This window comes from Bubalus kerabau, chromosome 3 (assembly GCF_029407905.1).
Source record: "Bubalus kerabau isolate K-KA32 ecotype Philippines breed swamp buffalo chromosome 3, PCC_UOA_SB_1v2, whole genome shotgun sequence".
NCBI lineage: Eukaryota > Metazoa > Chordata > Mammalia > Artiodactyla > Bovidae > Bubalus > Bubalus kerabau.
This window is the reverse complement of record NC_073626.1, coordinates 72,672,956-72,689,962: the sequence shown is the minus strand read 5'-3', so window position 1 is coordinate 72,689,962 and position 17,007 is coordinate 72,672,956. Positions and strand designations below refer to the sequence as shown.

At 40.1% G+C, this 17,007-nt stretch overlaps 1 protein-coding gene across 1 annotated transcript in view; it reads right to left on the bottom strand.

Annotated features, from left to right (window-relative positions):
• PDE11A (phosphodiesterase 11A) overlaps window positions 1-17,007 on the bottom strand; it is a 419,647-nt gene that overhangs the window by 136,376 nt on the left and 266,264 nt on the right. The window contains exon 10 of the mRNA XM_055572117.1: window positions 5,643-5,693. Coding sequence (XP_055428092.1) covers window positions 5,643-5,693 — 51 coding nt within the window. The remainder of the gene's footprint in view (window positions 1-5,642; window positions 5,694-17,007) is intronic.

The window sequence follows — 17,007 nt, the reverse complement described above, 5'->3', positions numbered from 1 at the left end:
TTGATCCCTGTCTCCTGTACAATGTCATGAACCTCCATCCATAGTCTATCAGGCACTCTATGTATCAGATCTAGGCCCTTAAATCTATTTCTCACTTCCACTGTATAATCATAAGGGATTTGATTTAGGTCATACCTGAATGGTCTAGTGGTTTTCCCTACTTTCTTTCATTTAAATCTTAATTTGGCAATAACGAGTTCATGATCTGAGCCACAGTCAGCTCCTGGTCTTGTTTTTGCTGACTGTATAGAGCTTCTCCATCTTTGGCTGCAAAGAATAGAATCAATCTGATTTTGGTGTTGACCATCTGGTGATGTCCATGTGTAGAGTTTTCTCTTGTGTTGTTGGAAGAGGGTGTTTGCTATGACGAGTATGTTCTCTTGGAAAAACTCTATTAGCCTTTGCCCTGCTTCATTCCATACTCCAAGGCCAAATTTGCCTGTTACTCCAGGTGTTGCTTGACTTCCTACTTTTGCATTCCAGTCCCCTATAATGAAAAGGACATCTTTTTTGCATATTAGTTCTAAAAGGTCTTGTAGGTCTTCATAGAACTGTTCAATTTCAGCTTCTTCACCATTACTGGTTGGGGCATAGGCTTGGATTACTGCGATATTGAATGGTTTGCCTTGGAAACAGAGATCATTCTGTCGTTTTTGAGATTGCATCCAAGTACTGCATTTTGAACTCTTTTGTTGACCACGATGGCCACTCCATTTCTTCTAAGGGATTCCTGCCCACAGTAGTAGATACAATGGTCATCTGAGTTAAATTCACCCATTCCAGTTCATTTTAGTTCGCTGATTCCTAGAATGTCGACATTCACTCTTGCCATATCCTGTTTGACCACTTCCGATTTGCCTTGATTCATGGACCTAACATTCTAGGTTCCTATGCAATATTGCTCTTTACAGCATCGGACCTTGCTTCTATCACCAGTCACGTCCACAACTGGGTATTGTTTTTGCTTTGGCTCCATCCTTTCATTCTTTCTGAGGTTTATTTCCCACTGATCTCCACTAGCATATCGGGCACCTACCGACCTACTGATCAAATTGCCAACATCCTCTGGATCATCAAAAAAGCAAGACAGTTCCAGAAAAACATCTATTTCTGCTTTATTGACTATGCCAAAGCCTTTGACTGTGTGGATCACAACAAACTGTGGAAAATTCTGAAAGATATGGGAATACCAGACCACCTGACCTGCCTCTTGAGAAACCTATATGCAGGTCAGGAAGCAACAGGTAGAACTGGACATGGAACAACAGACTGGTTCCAAATAGGAAAAGGAGTATGTCAAGGCTGTATATTGTCACCCTGCTTATTTAACTTATATGCAGAGTACATCATGAGAAACGCTGGGCTGGAAGAAGCACAAGTGGAATCAAGATTGCCGGGAGAAATATCAATAACCTCAGATATGCAGATGACACCACCCTTATGGCAGAAAGTGAAGAGGAACTAAAGAGCCTCTTGATGAAAGTGAAAGAGGAGAGTGAAAAGTTGGCTTAAAGCTCAGATCATGGCATCTGGTCCCACCACTTCATATGAAATAGATGGGGAAACAGTGGAAACAGTGTCAGACTTTATTTTTTGGGGCTCCAAAATCACTGCAGATGGTGATTGCAGCCATGAAATGAAAAGACCCTTACTCCTTGGAAGGAAAGTTATGACCAATCTAGATAGCATATTCAAAAGCAGAGACATTACTTTGCCAACAAAGGTCCATCTATTCAAGGCTATGGTTTTTCCAGTGGGCATGTATGGATGTGAGAATTGGACTGTGAAGAAGGCTGAGCGCTGAAGAATTGATGCTTTTGAACTGTGGTGTTGGAGAAGACTCTTGAGAGTCCCTTGGACTGCAAGGAGGTCCAACCAGTCCATTCTAAAGGAGATCAGTTCTGGGATTTCTTTGGAAGGAATGATGCTAAAGCTGAAACTCCAGTACTTTGGCCACCTCATGGGAAGAGTTGACTCATTGGAAAAGACTCTGATGCTGGGAGGGATTGGGGGCAGGAGGAGAAGGGGACGACAGAGGATGAGATGGCTGGATGGCATCACCGACTCGATGGACGTGAGTTTGAGTGAACTCCAGGAGTTGATGATGGACAGGGAGGCCTGGCGTGCTGCAATTCATGGGGTTGCAAAGAGTCGGACACGACTGAGCAACTAAACTGAACTGAACTGACTGAATGGTATGTATCACACCCTCCAGGATTTTGGGCTCTCCATCTCTCAAGGTTCTTGTCCTTAAGATGTGACCACTCAGTCTGCTGTGAGTCCCTCAGCCTCTGCTGGTCATATTGGTAGGTAGGTGCCTTGCCTCTGGTCATAGTAATGCTTCCTTCTATTGGGCTGCTGTATCCTGTTGTGTGTTACTGACACTCTGGAATCCCTGTGCTCTTGGGGGCATTTAATTCACTGAAACGATATAAAGTCCATGCCTTTTGTGTCCACTCACGTCCTTAGCTGAGAACATGAATTCATGGTAAGCTGGAGTAAGAGACAAATCCAAGAGGCAGACTCCATGCTGAACTTGGAATTCTCCAGACACTGAAGCCCATGGCCTCAACTCCCAACAGGAAGAAGTTTTTACTCAGAGGACTCTCATGTAAACAGACCACATCTCACTGGTCTTTAAGACATGTCTGAATCCCAGATGTGGTGAATCGTAGGCTGCAACTGGAGTCTGATCTGAGTATTTGACCTCCAGATCTTTTTAGCAGTCAATGATGAAACCATTTTCTCCCCAAATTCTGACCTAATCTCTGAATCACTGATCACTAGCTTGGTCCCAACTGGGTATAGCACAACACTTTGAAACTCAGCCATTCTTCCACTTATGAAATCTCATGGATAACTCTGATTCTACATTTCAAATTTCTCCTTTCTCTCCCTCCCTTTCTCTATAAATATACATATATATATAGACAGAGGAGCCTGGTGAGATATAGTTCATAGGGTTGCAAAGAGTTGGACATGACTGAAGTGATTTAGCACGCAGCTCTGTTGAAAAAAGTATGGTAGTAGCCAAGGTTATAATATTTTTAATATATGCATAATTTATTTGTAAGACAAAGCACTATTCACTGTTACTTAGCTACAATGTTAGGAAACTGCCATTGCACATACTCTAGTGTGAAATTTCAGTAAATACTTTTCTATGTGCAGGATTATTTTAAGCCCACTACATTTACATGTTATTGCTGCAATTATAAGATATCAGCTACCAATTATGATAATGTTTTATTTACTTTATATTTCAAGAAAAAAAGCCACTAAGTTAAAATTATCTACTATATCTCAATTACATTCTAATAAAATAGTCACTAATATCTTACAGGAAAAAAATCTGGAATAAATTAGTTTAGTTAATAATCTTGATCATTTTAAGATGAAATAATGCTTTTTTCCCTCAAATTTCAATACTTCATATTTTTAGTATGTTTGTGAGCTAAAAATAAAGAAGCACAGCAAATTCCAAGATGATGTGTTTTCCTTATTCTAAGGAAAGAGTTAAGCCTGAACATAGAGCAGGACTTTTAGAAAGTAGACAGCTATTGATTTTGGCTGCTTCAGTACTGGACATGTCACATCACATAGCTCTTATATTTAGTCCATTATGAGCTTTGCTATTTTTCTCCCTGCCTGCCCCTTCCATCTTTTAGCAATGATGATAATTATAAAATAGTAAAAATATAAAACATAAAACAGTAAAATATTTATATGGAATGTCGACATAACTCAATGTGGTTAAAGTAAAAAAGCCTTAATATTTTTGATGGGCATGCTTATAAAATATATATAAAAATATATAAAATATAACATAGCTGACTCCCTTTTTTATACAGCAGAAACTAACACAACACTGTAAAGCAATTACACTTCAATAATAAAGAAAAAACAACAAAATCTATAAAAGTAAATATAAAAATAAAGTATAATTATATATCACCATATTTTTTAACATTTTCTTAATGAATAACTGTTTTGAGTTATAGAACACGAAAGATTTTGGGGTTGATTTAGTCATTCAATCCATTTGACAAGTATTTATTGAGCGCTACTATGTTCCAAGAACGGTGAACAGTGGTAGAGATAGAACAGAGAACAAAGTATATAAAAAGCCCTGCCCTGCTGCTGCTCACATATGTGGGATGTTGATCTCCACAGCAAACAGACCCTGACTGCTGTGGTTTTGATTGCCCTGTCTTTTCCTCTGTTCTCTGCTGTCCCCTCACTGGCACCGTGGCTCTCTTGATCTGGGTCATCATGGCAGGTCTTTTCCTAAGCATCTCTCCAAGCCAATGAGAAACCATATCCCTGGATGGAGTCCAAGCAGCTCACCTTTGTTTGCTGCCCATGTGCTGCTCCCTGACTTTCCTAGCAGTTCCCTCATCCCTGCTCTGAGTTTAGGGTCTTCCCTTGTTTTCTTAAGTAGGTGTGACTGAACCCTAATGATCTGATTCAATCATGAGGCCCAAAGGTCTCCAGGCCATTTTTTCCTGGGAAGACAAAATGCATCACATTCAAATGACATGCTCAAGAGTAGCCACCATCGAGTGCTACTACACATACATATTACATTTTCTTTTTTATGGTTGTAGTAACTTAGCTGATAATTCTGTGAAGTGAAGTGAAGTGAAAGTTGCTCAGTCGTGTCTGACTCTTGGCAACCCCATGGACTATACAGTCCACGGAATTCTCCAGGCTAGAATACTGGAGTGGGTAGCCTTTCCCTTCTCCAGGGCATCTTTCCAACCCAGGGATCGAACCCAGGTCTCCCGCATTGCAGGTGGATTCTTTACCAGCTGAGCCACAAGGGAAGCCTGATAATTCTCTGGACCTCCGCAAAATCTGAAAAAGACAGACACCTAAACTTCCCAAAGGAGGGGAAAATCCCATACTCCCCTGTTTTGACCACTCAGAAGTGCAGGGAGAGGAGCAAGAATCCTGACCTGCCTTGAAGGGAAGGAGGGTGATTAAGGGGAAAGGAATGTCTGAGACTCATGTCAGAGCTGGAAGGGGGTCTTGCTGGGTAGCAGTGTAGCACAGTGATTAGGGGACTCCAGTTCTATGGCCAGATTGCTTGACTGTACGTACCCCTTACAATCGTTTGACATTGGCCTGTCTGCTCAATAACTTTGTGCTTCAGTTCACTCATCTGTAAAATAATACATACTTCATAGGAGTATGAGACTCAGAGTAATACAGATAGAATGCTTTGTTTTGTACTTGGTTCATAGTAAGCAGCTGGTAAATGGTAGCTACTATTCTAATCTCTTTACTTCTTTTTACAGATGAAGATATACACCCTAAGATTTTAAGTGAACAGAAAGTTAGAGGTAAGACAAATGCCGAAATCAGGCATCCTGATTCTCATCATATTACACAGATTTCTTTTTCTGATATCCTGCATACTTAAAAAAGGAAAGAAAGAAATACTGAATCATTTAAATGATTAGGAAGGGGCCATTCAGTTATACATAAATTCCTTTTCCCCTCTAAAACTGAAATATGCAAATGGGCCTTACCCAGTTCTATTTCCCCAGCATCCAGTGGGCAGGACTAGTTTAGAGGCAAGAGACAAAGGGTCCAAAAGCCCCGGGAAGTTTAACTTTATGCACTATTTGCTTCCTTACCTTAAACTTGTCAACTTCAGCTTTTGAACATGTTGCATGATAAGATAGCACCTGGTTCAGAAAAAAAGGAAAAAATAAATTTCAATAACTAGACATGACTTAATTTTCTGAAATTCTCCTGGCACAAAACTAAACTTTGTTCAAGAACACCACCTTGACATAATAATGGGTGCTAATGTATGATGAGAAATTCCCAGTAACCATCTGTGATACAGATTATCTTCTGTGCAACTACAGAGAAATCTATTATAATGAGGAATGGAATGACAGTCCAAGTTAAAGGCTACGTATTTTATACCAGGATATTTTTATAAGTAGTTATTTTACCCAAGGGACATGATGTAACTCAAGACCACAGTTCCCAAGGTGTGAATATTTCTCCCATGAAATGCTTTGAAATGCAAATAAATTAAAAGGTATATGTATGTGTGTGTGCACATGTATATATGTGCATATTTGTGTGTGTGTGTCTATGTGTGTGTCGTGTGGCAGACACTGTAACTTGCTGACTCAACTTCCACGTCTGGTCTATTCTCATTTGCCTGCTTTTGTTCTCTAGGAAAGATACATTGTTATTCCCAACCATCTGCAATTTTCTTTTTAATTGGCCACACTCTGTTGCCTGTGGGATCTTAGTTTCCTGACCAGGAATTGAACCCATGTTCCCTGCATTGGAAGGCAGATTCCTAACCACTGGACTATAAGGGAAGTCCCCTGCAATGTTTTTTGTAAAAGGATGATATTTCCCTGTTTCATGGACATCAGCCTTAGTATATGATTTATTTTAGTCAATGGATGGTGGAGGAAAGTGATGATGCTACGTTTGAGAACAGCCTTTAAGAGCCATCATGTGGTTCTGCCATGCTCTCTTTCCTCCACCACAGGACGGGCATGGTCCTGAGAGGTGCTGCCCCTCTCAGCCTGGGTCTCCAGGTGAAGAAAATGCATGGAGCTGAGCCATAGCCAACACACTGCTGATGCTGTGTCACATGAGCAAGAAATCAGCTTTTGTGCTTTATCATCGCATCATAACTTACTGATAGAGTTTGAAAATCAAAAACCCAATTGGCAGGCTCCCTGCCACTAGGCGTTATCATGTCGGGTGGCCGTGTGACATTCCTCTGATCGATGAAATATATGTGGGAGTGTTGTGTCTGCCTGTATCCTTTCTTTGTTTTCCCTGGAAAACAGCTGTAAGGCCTAGACATTCAGCAAAATCTGTCATCTATGAGGTTATGGCCATAAGCGTGAATAGATGCATTGTTACAGATCTAGAGCAGAAAGGGAAAGAGAAATGAAGCCAACCCTGGTCTGCCCTGTTCCAGACTTATTGTTCTGTAGAACAAATAAACTCACATTTCCTTGAGTCAGTATTGGATGTTATGAGGCAAATGCACACACTCATGCACACACAAACACAATGTATGTGTGTGCACACACAAGCACATTATACATGTGCTACCAGTTCCATCCTTAATCTGTACAAATATCAAATAAATCTGAGAAAGGTTAAATCCCTCTTCAACTACAGCTTTCTTAGTGCATATTTTGCTCTGAAAAGTAAAGTAATACATTTCTTCTGAAACGGACAGTCTCTTGTTGGTGAGCAGGGATGTATCATCAGCTAATAAGAGTACCTTGTTCATGCAGGAGCAGGCCCTTTGGTAAACTGCAGTCTAGGAGGAGGCGACATTGTCCCCTCAAAGAATCCCTAGAAGGGCAACAAGCCAGCAAAGCAGATTCCACAGGACAAGAGATCCTTGCGCCCTGCTATAGAATGCTCTGATTTTATCCTTCCAAGAAGTTTCTGCTGTTTGGTCCTAAAGAGTTTCCTGGAATGCACCAGGAAGGTGATCATGTGTCATTGCTCAGTCACCCTCAGGACTTGCTTTACACACAGAGCACAGCAATGAGAACCTAGTAACACCTGTACCCCCTTCATGTATACCATCGTTGCAGCTACCATACAACCCTGACCAGACAGAAATACACAACAGTGGCCTTGCTTAGCTCCTTGCTTCTTACTGTAGTAAAGCCTCTGATCAAATGTGACCACCTCACTCTTCCTAATGAGCATCTACAAAGGCTGTGAGGACACTCAGGACTTTCTCTCATCACCTGTGGTCAGGGATCACATCCATTTACTCCTCAAACTGCATCAGCTTTGGTTGTTCCCTCATAATTTCACTGAAACAGCTTGTATCATGGTTTTCCATTTCTTGCTATCAAATCCAGATCTCTCTGGACAGATCTGCAAATATATTTTGCAGCAACATTGAATGCAGGTGATTGCTCTGGCTGTTTTTGAAGAGGGTCTTCTTGACACCACACTATTTTGGTTGTCATTCCACATTCCTGTCTGTTCTTTTTCTGTGTTCTCTTTTAGCCTGCCTCCTCTATTTGAACTCTAAATGGAGACATTTACTCAGTCTCTTCTTCAGTGATGTCACACATGCTCATGACCTTATATACCATTTATAAGTTGACAACTTTCAAATTTAGCCCTAATCTCTCCTTGAGCTTCAAATCCACATATCCTGCTGTTTACATCACTAACTTCCAACTTGGTTGACTCATCATTTTCCCATCTTTAGTAGACAGAATGATGCTCCTCATCCCCTCATGATGTCCACATCCCAGTCCCTGAAACATGCACATATTTATGTTACATGGCAAGGGGGAATTTAGGTGCCAGTGGATTTAAGGATGCTCATCAGCTAACCTGTAGATAGGAAGATGATCCTGGATTATCTAGGTGAACATAATATAGTCACAGGAGTCTTTATAAGTCAAAGAAGAAAGCAGGTGAGTCAGAATCAGTGATGTGACATGAGAAATATCGACACTCCATTGCTAACTCTAAAGACGGAAGGGAGACATGAGCCCAGAAATGCAGGAAGCCTCTAGAAACTAGAAAAGGCATGGAAACAGACTGTCCCTCAGAGCCTCCCCTAGAAGAAACACAGCCTACTCACACTTTGATTTTAGCTCAAGGAGAGCCATTTCAGACTTCTGACCTCTAGAATTTCAAGATAATAAAGTTCTGTCTGTTGTTTTAATCCACAAAGTTTGTGCTAACTTGTTACAGGAGCCATGGGAAATGGATGTCACTAATCTATTTTTCTCCCAGTCTTCCCAGCAACATGATGAAACTTCATCCAATCAATTATTTAAAGTAGAAAAACCTGAGGGTGATCCTTGATTTTTTTTTTTCCCCCTCCCTCTTTCCCTCAGATTGAATCCAGCAGAACAATATGTCATTTCCACTCCTGTATCCTGACTCTTTCCAGTTTTACCACCACCTACCCAGGTCCAGTCCACCATCCTCTCCTAGCTGGGCCCTGACAATCATCTTTCTACCCTGACCCCTTCTGATCTCTTTGGCATACATCAGCCAGAGTGGTACCTAAGAAATATAAATCAGATCTTGCCATCCTCCAGCTGAAAACTCATCAGTCATCAGTGACTCTGGTTACACTTAGAATAACATCGCGATGTGGCCCCTGGCGCCCTCTCAAATCACACTGCATGCCCTGCACTCTCTTCTATATATTCTCTGGACATGCTCACCTCCTTTAGGGTTTTCTATACACCAAGCTCTTTTCCATCTTAGAGCCTTATTTGCCCTTATCTCCTGGTTTATATTTTCATCCTTCTGAAATTAGGTTAAATGTTACCTCTTCAATGAGGTCTTCAGTCTGTGCCTTGAGAAACCAGCTCACTCACCATTACTCTCTGTGTTCACAGGCTGTTTCCTTCACACCACTTATCACAGTTGGAGTTATGTGTTGGCTTATTCGTCCCCTGCCTCCCCCTCTAGACTGCAAGCACCATGAAGGCAAGGATCAAATCTCGTTTTGGTTGCCAATGGATATCCTGTCCCTAGAAGAATGTCTGATACTTAGTTGGCACTCAGCAAATATTGAATGAATCATGCAATAGAAAATAATCTTCAAAGAAAAGAATCTATTTCTCATATGCTTCTCTGCTTGTATTATTAGTGGCCTTAATTTATGTCTTTTCCTCAACAAAATCATAATATGTCTTAGAGCATAAACTGAACAGTGTAGGTGGGGTGGCCAGTTTTAACAAATAAAAATACAGGACACCCCATATAATTTGAATTTCAGATAAATCACTAATATCTGCACTATTTGAGACATAGTTATACTGAGAATATTATTTGTTGTTGATCTAAAGTTCAAATTTAACTTGGTGTCTTTCTGTTTGTACCCAGTAACCTTACTTCTCCTCTCTCTAAATTAAAAAGGCTGGAAACAAATATGGAAAACTTTAAGCCACATTGCAAAATTTTTCATGTTCCTCACTCTAAGCCTTCCCAGTGACTTTTTCTTCCCAGTATTTTGTCTGGCAAACCTACCAAATATCTCAAGTCTAGAGTATTTTCAGCAAAGTCAAATAACCTCACTAATCTAAGATCTGAGACTAACCTATGGATGCCACTGAAGGAAATATAATCAGATCAAAGTAATTCCTGATTACTTATAGCATAACCAATATTCCAAAGAGAATCATTGTGTGTTTGCGTGTGCACATGTGGGTGTGACCACATGGCACAGCTGATGACTAAAAATCATGCAAGTTTCTGTGGTGGAGAATAAAAAAAACAAGTTAAAGAATTTATTTTTTAAGCTACTATTGTTGTTAAACCCTTTTGGATAAGTTAAGGTTTCCTCCATGTTTCTAGAGCACATTAACTTTAAAAGAATCCCTTAAGCTATATATTTCATACCAAGGAGTTAGAGATACTATTTATTTCTGAGTAATAATATATTTGATAGAATAAAAAAGTTTAAATGAATGTACTGTAATGGTTTTGAAGAAAGAAGCATTTGCAAATCTTACATATACACTTCCTCTATGAAGAACATCGTTAGTTTATGAGAGTTTGGCCATTACATACACACTCACAAGATTTTTTTTGACAGCTAAATAGAATTTGTATAAAGTTTACTTACAAAAGTAAACAGCTGACCCACAGAGCACTTAACAAACATTAAACTTTCACAAGAAAAATGTCTATTCCAGATAGTTTTATCTTTTGTAGCTGTATTCATTTTGAAAATATTTTAAAGTAAAATGTAGTGACTCAGTTTCATTGGTGAGCTCTGACTGAAGAAATCTCTATAGTTCCAAAAATAAATCACTATTTGCAAAACCCTACCAACTTTAATTATCTTTTGGATTGAATTTGCTCCTAGCAAAACAAAAAAACAGAGGCAAGGAAATGTAAAAGAAAGCCACTGTTAGACCCATGCACAACAGACTAAAGAAGTCATGTTTTTGTGCTGTGTCTCCACAGCAGGAAAAGACAATTAACTATATTTCAAAAGAAAAACATTGAGCAGAATTATGAAATAGGACCACGGTAGCAAGCCTTGCCCTCTGCTGTATGCGGTTCGAGACCAGAGCCAAATGCTTGCCTCGCAGTCCCAGGAACTGCCCCTAAGTAGCGGAGGGCAAATCTCTGACAAGAGAGTACTGAATGTTAATTTATTGCGGATCTAGGAAGCCATTTGCTCCTGGAATGAGAAATGAACCATTGCAAATGCTGGCTGCCAGAAGTACAAACATAAAGAACCACTTAACAGGGAGAAGGAACGCAGGCCTTGCTGAGGACCCAGACAGGCTGTCTCGGGAGGCCTGAATATTTACTGATGTGTTTACAGCTCAGGTGGCAAAGTGGCACTTGGTGGCACTTGGAAAAAACTGGTATCAGAGTTAAGGTGGTCTGCAGTTAATTCGGAGAAGGCAATGGCACTCCACTCCAGTACTCTTGCCTGGAAAATCCCATGGATGGAGGAGCCTGGTGGGGTGCAGTACATGGGGTCGCACAGAGTCAGACACGACTGAAGCGACTTAGCAGCAGCAGCAGCAGCAGTAAAATTCCAAATACTTTATTCTGATGAGCTCGTAAGAAGTAAAGAAACTCTGAGATCAGCAGCAGGCCTCTGCCAAAGGTGGCAAACCACAAGGAATGAAAAGCCAATTGACTTGGGCTGACTTGATAGAAGGGCTATCTGAGTTAAGAGCCATTCTCTAGAAGTTCTTAACAAGAGGATGATAGGCTTCAAAGACACTGCAACTGGACGAACACAGGGAAACTGAGAAATCACCAGTTTCTACTGTTAAATATTTAAGAAAGTGTCTGCTGTTTAATGGAATAAAATGTTCAGAAAGATGACTTCAAATAACTGTGTCTGCTGAGTGACCTGTTATCACAGCCTTTGGGCTGTATCTGTCATAAAACATATTTTTAATAGTCTAAAAAAGACAAAATCTGTTGGAATTTAAAGGAGAATAAAAGATTCCTGCAGAGTCTAGGGTAATAAATAAAATAGTCAATTGTCAGAATGACGTCAGTTCAGCCACCTTTTAACTACTACCTGCAGGAAAGAAGGGCCACACTCGTAGTTCGCATCAGCATATATGTATTGTGTACCTGCTATGTGTAAATCATTGTGATAGATATTTTGGTCTTCTTTTTCCTATCCTGGCAAATAAATTTTATTGGTGGTGGTTTTGTCACCAAGTTGTGTCTGACTCTTGTGACCCCATGGACTGTAGCCTGCCAGGCTCCTCAATCCATAGGATTCTCCAGGCAAGAATACTGGAGTGGGTTGCCATTTCCTTCTCCAGGGGATCTTCCTGACCCAGGAATCAAACCCGGGCCTCCAACATTGCAGGCAGATTCTTTCCCAATTGAGCTACGAGGAAATTGGAGGCCTCAGTTTTATTTGATTGCTGGTAGTTGTAGGAAGCACTGTGCTTCATACAGTGCTTTGCTGAGGCTTAAGGTGACTCAGATGATAAGGAATCTGCCTGCAATGCAGGAGACCCGGGTTCAATCCCTGGGTCGGGAAGATCCCTTGGAGAAGGGAATGGCTACCCACTCCAGTATTCTTGCCTGGAGAATCCCATGGACAGAGGAGCCTGGTAGGCTACAGTCCATGGAGTTGCAAAGAGTTGGACATGACTGAGCAACTAACACTTTCATTCCATTTTCAAGGAAGAGCTCAGCAGGAGTTCTATGCAGAGTACATCATGTGAAGTACCCAGCTGGATGAATCACAAGCTGGAATCAAGATTGCTGGGAGAAATATCAACAACCTCAGATATGCAGATGATACCACTCTAATGGCAGAAAGTGAAGAGGAACTAAAGAGCCTTTTGATGAGGGTGAAAGAGGAAAGTGAAAAAGCTGGCTTCAAACTCAACATTCCAAAACTAAGATCATGGCATGTGGTCCCATCACTTCATGGCAAATAGATGGGTAAAAAGCAGAAACAGTTACAGATTTTATTTTCTTGAGCTCCAAAATCACTGTGGACAGTGATTGCAGCCACAAAATTAAAAGACACTTGCTTCTTGGCAGAAAAGCTATGACAAAGTTATACAGCACATTACAAAAGTAGAGATGTCACTGCCAACAGAGGTCCATATAGTTGTGTATGGATATAAGAGTTGGACCATAAAGAAGGCTGAGCACTGAAGAATTGATGCTTTTGAACTGTGGTGCTAGAGAAGACTATTGAGAGTCCCTAGAACAGCAAGGAGATCAAATTAGTCAATCCTAAAGGAAATCAACCCTGAATATTCATTGGAAGGACTGATGCTGAAGCTGAAGCTCCAATATTTTGGCTACCTAATGTGAAGAGCTGACTCATTTGGAAAGACCCTGATGCTAGAAAAGATTGAGGGCAGGCAGAGAAGGAGGTGGCAGAAGATGAGATGGTTAGATTGCATCACTGACTCAATGGACATGAGTTTGAGCAAACTCAGGGAGATAGTGAAGGACAGGGAAGCATGGCATGCTGCAGTCCATGGGATTACAAAGAGTCTGACATGACTTAGTGACTGAACAACAACAGCAGGAGCTCTCTTCAATATAACCTTCCTTTTCACCTTTTCTCCCCTATTTCTCCATTTCAAATGTAAAGTAACAAAATTCTATTCCTTTCTCATAGAGAATGGTTTTCCATACCCTCTGGTTGTTGGAGGCAGTCAAAATTTATTCCCTCGTATATTTACTATCCTGGGAGGGCTTGTCAAGAATCTTCCCATGGAATCCCAATGCCAAAGTTAGATAATTTTTCGCTACATTCTTACACTTCAGAAATTCTCATATACCTCTTAAGTCATTCATTAGCTCAGTGGGTCACAAACGTTAACATGCATCAGAACAGAGATGCCTGCCTCCAGAATTCCTGGTTAAGAGCAGCTAAGGTGGGACCTTAACAGCTGCATTTCTAACAAGTTCCCAGCATCAGAGGTTGATGCTGCTTGTCTGGGAACCACACCGTGAGAACCACTGTTCTGATTCCCATCGATGGATTCTAGGTTTAAAATGTCTAGATTAGAGGGGAGGAGTGAGCAGAAATGAAACAAAGTGGTTTGGGTCTTCTCCCAAATCCCAGTACGATTTGAATAGCTTTATTTTTTAAGATGCTTAGAAATATTTCCTTAGTTTTATTCTGCTAGTTAGCTTTCATGACTATATTTCTTTACACTTCTGAATTTCATTGACAATGGAGATAAAGATGCTGTGAAATTAGTTTCATTGGATTTATTTAGAACACTTTGGCTTATGCAAGTAATTTGGTAAAGATCCTGTGTAAAATTATGTCATCATGTAAGTCAACTCTTTGACATTTCTGGGCCCAGAAATCAGAATTTATCCCTGTATTGCACTGGTTTACAGAATGACTTCATTTTCTCCCTGTCTATACGGGTCAGTAGTAGTACTTGATTTTGCTTATGTAGATTAATTGCTTTATGGATTATCTACAGCATTCTTACAGCAGGTCATTTTCTTCCATTCAGTAGTTTTGTCTTCTTACTTTGTGGTCACTTAGTACACCAGCATTGGGAAGCAGCATAGCTTGTTGGTTGAACACAGGGATGCTGGAGTTAGATGGCCTGGGCTCATAATCCTGGTCCACGAGCCCTTAATTATCTAAACTCACTGAGTCTCAGTTTACCTATCAGTAAAAGGCAGGGAATATTTGCATTTTCCACTCACATTTTACTAGCTGGAGAAAGTCCCATGGCTCTATTTAACTTCGAGGGAGTGGAAGGTATAACCCTACAGCAGACTCAGCAGGTGATGGGCTCTAAAGATTACCACAATGGTTCGGTCAGTCAAACAGCAGGTAGAATTAGAATTGTTTTTGAAATCAGGGCAAATGAATCCAATATATGAACCACAGCATGTGAATTTTATGGTGCTTTTCCATTTTTGCTTCTTTCCTGATTCTCTTCTGTATTTCAAAGAGTTGTGCATAGTATACAGGATCTTCAAATAAGTGGGATTATAGTATAACCTTATTACCTTCTTTATATTTAATATATGTAGTGCATGTAGCATATGGTCATTAAACATTGCTGATTTGACTAAACATATTGTGATACCCATAGAAGAAAATTATTATAACTGAAAGGTTATTATTGGGTTAATTCAGTTCCATAGCTTTTAGGAACTGCTTAGCTACCAATTTCAATCACTTTAATGTCCTTAGGGTGAAAGAAATAGCCTATTTCTTTCCAAAAAGTTGCATGTGGCAATAATTCTAATTTTTAAAAAGTTTTTAGTTGTCTCTCATAAAAGATCTCAGCCATTAACATTTAAATTCAAAAGTCTTTTTTGGATTAATTCTTACTGTAATTTAATATAGCTCTCTATATATGCACATTACACTATAATTTATAACTGTTTCAAAATAAATGTTCCTTTCTCACAATTGCATAACTCCCCACGTTATGTGTGAAAGTGAGGCTGTTTTTTTAATCATGTAGGTTATTAAGAGTATTAATATTTCACAAGTGTTTTTCTAATGAACTCATTGCTTGCTTGTTTTCTTATTTGTTAATAGCAAAAGAAGAGAACATAGCCTTCTTTTGGACTAATTGAACAACCTGGATTGGTTATTTCTGTTTCTAAAACAACTATAATATGTGTCAAGGCTTTTTCAAATCTATAATTTAAATATTTGGAACTGACATTTCTTAATGCCAGATCTGATTTCACTTAATGCCATATTTCAAAGTAGCTTGTTATTGAATATATATTTATTTTCTGTACCTCTCCCCTCATGGTTTTTGCATAATCAACAAGACTATCATGGTTGATGATCTGGGAAGAAATACCTTGATTATTTGCATTGATTGTGCAGGAACACCATAGAGAACTTTATGTTTGAAGCAGTGTGGTTTTGCTGGAAGCTACCCCTGGAGTAAAAGGAGTAAGAGGGGACAAGGCCTAGTTTGGGTCACTGTCAAACTGACTGGGGCCACAAGGGCAAACAGTTGCCATGGAGGAAAGAGAAGTCCAAAAGTAAGAGTGAAAAAGGGCAGCTTTACTCTGTCTGGGCAAGGTTGGTGGCTACAGAGATAAGATTAGATCTGAGGGAGTAAGTCAGGGAAGAGTATACAAGCAGTTGAGTATCTAGATCATGAGCCATTCGTTCAAGAAGTATCTATTAAGGACTTGCAAAACATTCCCTGGCATAAATGCTACCAACATTTTCTTAGATCAGTCTCCCAAAGCAATAGAAATAAAAACAAAAATAAACAAATGTTTGACCTAATCAAAGTTATAAGCTTTTGCACAGCAAAGAAAACCATAAACAAAATGAAAAGACTGGGAGAAAATATTTGCAAATGATGTGACTGACAGGGCTTAATTTTCAAAATATACTAACAGCTCATACAACTCAATAACAAAAACCCCAAACAACCCAATCAAAAAAATGGGCAGAAGACCTAAGTAGACATTTTTCTAAGGAAGACATAGGATGGCCAAAATGCACTTGAAAAGATGCTCGTCATCACTAATCAGTTCAGTTCAGCTGCTCAGTTGTGTCTGACTCTTGGTGACCCCATGAACTGCAGCACGCCAGGCCTCTCTATCACCAACTCCCGGAGTTTACTCAAACTCATGTCCATTGAGTCGGTGATCCCTCCAACCATCTCATCCTCTGTCACCCTCTTCCCCTCCTGCCCTCAATCTTTCCCAGCATCAGGGTCTTTTCCAATGAGTCATTTTTTTGCATCAGGTGGCCAAAGGATTGGCTTCAACATCAGTCCTTCCAATGAACACCCAGGACTGATCTCCTCTAAGATGACTGGTTGGATCTCTTTGCAGTCCAAGGGACTCTCAAGGGTCTTCTCCAATTCCAAAAGCATCCAGTTCAAAAGCATCAATTCTTTGGCACTCAGCTTTCTTTATAGTCCAACTCTCATATCCATACATGACTACTGGAAAAACCATAGCCTTGACGAGACGGACCTTTGTTGGCAAAGGAATGTCTCTGCTTTTTAATATGCTGTCCAGTAAGAGTCTTTT